The 1,976-nt window shown below is 47.4% G+C and overlaps 1 protein-coding gene across 1 annotated transcript; it reads left to right on the top strand.

Annotated features, from left to right (window-relative positions):
• The first annotated feature begins 231 nt into the window (after positions 1–231).
• Positions 232–1,621, top strand: LOC119355196 (psbP domain-containing protein 2, chloroplastic-like). The gene is made up of 3 exons (XM_037621977.1): positions 232–616; positions 713–868; positions 1,208–1,621. The coding sequence occupies exons 1-3, from the start codon at positions 290–292 to the stop codon at positions 1,457–1,459; spliced, it is 735 nt and encodes a 244-aa protein (XP_037477874.1). The 5' UTR covers positions 232–289; the 3' UTR covers positions 1,460–1,621.
• The last annotated feature ends 355 nt before the right edge of the window (positions 1,622–1,976 follow it).

The raw sequence follows: 1,976 nt of genomic DNA on the forward strand, positions 1-1,976 counted from the left end.
CCAAGCCCGATCAGGTTTAGGTGGAAATACCAATTGTGAAATCATGAAAACCTTTTTTATAACGTGAAATCAAGACTGGTACTGCGTATGTACAATTTCAAGTTTGGTTATTGACAAAAGTTGTAAATCGCACGCAAAAAAAAAGAGAGACAGAAGTTGTAATTGTACACACGCAGTTTCCTCCATCGGCGGGCCCACAGCCAGCGTCGAATGGCGATAACAAACTGAGCGGCAGAGGCGGCCGTAGCCGCGAGCGAAAGCTTCTCTGTGTACAAATCGACTTCCATCGATGCCACTCGTCGGTAGCCCTCGCCACGGCCCGCCGCTGAAGCTCGCCGGCCGCGCCCAGCGCCGGCCTCCGCCCCGCGCCATTGCGCCCAAATGCGACATCTCCTCCCCTCCTCCGCGCCTAACCAGGAGAGCTGTTTCCGCCGCCTCCCTGCTCCTCACCGCCCTCCCTTTCCCCGCCTCGTCACCGCAACTCCCCGTGGCCTCCGCATCGGAAACGGAGGCAGAAGTCGGGGGAGGAGAAGGAGGCGCACCGGCGCTGGAGTTGGAGCGGTACACGGACCAGGACCAGGGGTTCACCCTCCTCAAGCCCGCCTCATGGCCCAAGGTACGAAGCTCTGTAGGATGCTTTGTGCGTTTCGACGCGTTTAGGTTTGTGGATTGGAGCTCTGAACTCTGTGGTGCCGTTGTGTAATTGGGGAAGGTGGAAAAGGCGGGCGCGACGGCGCTGTTTCAGCAAGAGGGGAAGGGGAGTAACAACATTGGGGTCGTCGTCAACCCTGTTCGCCTCTCCTCGCTGACGGATTTCGGCACACCGCAGTTCGTCGCGGACAGGCTTCTACAGGCAGAGAAGAAAAAGGTAAATGCCACAACACTCCCGTGGGCATTGCAATTTGCCAGCACCATGTTATATTTGCTACATTTATTAATTTTACCATGTGTAGACATCCTACTTTACGCGGGCAACTTAGATGAACTCACATAGGATGTTCCTGGTTCATAACATTTCTCCACCTTATCTCTATGTGTTTATGGCAATTGCATCTAATGTGTCAACACAAATAGTTTATATTAAAGGTGAAAACTGAGCTCTTTCTGTTGTTGCTTATAATGAATGGTGATAAAGGTTAAGTGCCCACATTTTGGAAAAGTTCAGTGCTATATTGGCAGTTGGTTTGAAACCTTTCCATTGATTCAGGAAAGTACCAAATCCGCAGAGGTGATTTCTACCGGAGAGAGATCAGGTCGCGATGGCCTGACAGTATACGAAATCGAGTACTCATTGGATAGCACCAGGGGAGGGATGAAGCGGATCTTCTCGGCAGCGTTTGTTGCTTCTAGAAAGCTCTATCTGCTCAATGTAGCCTACTCTGATACTGAGGAGAAGCCCTTGGGCAAGCAGACTAGACTTGTTTTGGAGGAAGTCCTTCATTCCTTTGATTCTGTATAGTTTCTTTCTCTTAACAGGAGATGTATCATGTGTGTCTCCCTGTCTTATTCCTACAAACTTCGACCCTAACATAAGCTTTTTTACATTGATTTGTAAAAAGAGTTATAAAAGGTTACAAATGTTCTTCTCCAACACAATTCGAAATGTTATTAGTTTCTTTCAGCATGCTGTACTATTATATGTTTTTAGTTTATCTAAGAATGCCACTTTACTTAGGAGCTGAAACTATGTTGTATAAAAGTCTACGGTTATTTGTTCCAGGGAACTTTATGCTTTCGCAGGTTGTGTCCACAGATCGTGTTTGGTTGGGTGCATATCCTTGCCCTCAGTTTCAGCATCCAGGTAATCCATCAATGAGTACCCTGCAACAATCAGTTACAGTAGAAACTTTAAGTTGTTAGAGATTGATAATACTTTAATAGTTTCTCACATGAAGCCTCATCTGCTAGAAATACATTATTTTCTGGTTAGCTCTTCACAACATGCTGGTCTTTTTTCGAACCATGCAGGGGAACTG

Source organism: Triticum dicoccoides, chromosome 2A (assembly GCF_002162155.2).
Source record: "Triticum dicoccoides isolate Atlit2015 ecotype Zavitan chromosome 2A, WEW_v2.0, whole genome shotgun sequence".
NCBI classification, from domain to species: domain Eukaryota; kingdom Viridiplantae; phylum Streptophyta; class Magnoliopsida; order Poales; family Poaceae; genus Triticum; species Triticum dicoccoides.

Coding starts and splice junctions, on each gene's coding strand:
- LOC119355196 (XM_037621977.1), top strand. CDS start 290: ATGCCACTCGTCGGTAGCCCTCGCCACGGCCCGCCGCTGAAGCTCGCC. Junction 617..712: donor AGCCCGCCTCATGGCCCAAG/GTACGAAGCTCT, acceptor TAATTGGGGAAG/GTGGAAAAGGCGGGCGCGAC. Junction 869..1,207: donor TACAGGCAGAGAAGAAAAAG/GTAAATGCCACA, acceptor CCATTGATTCAG/GAAAGTACCAAATCCGCAGA.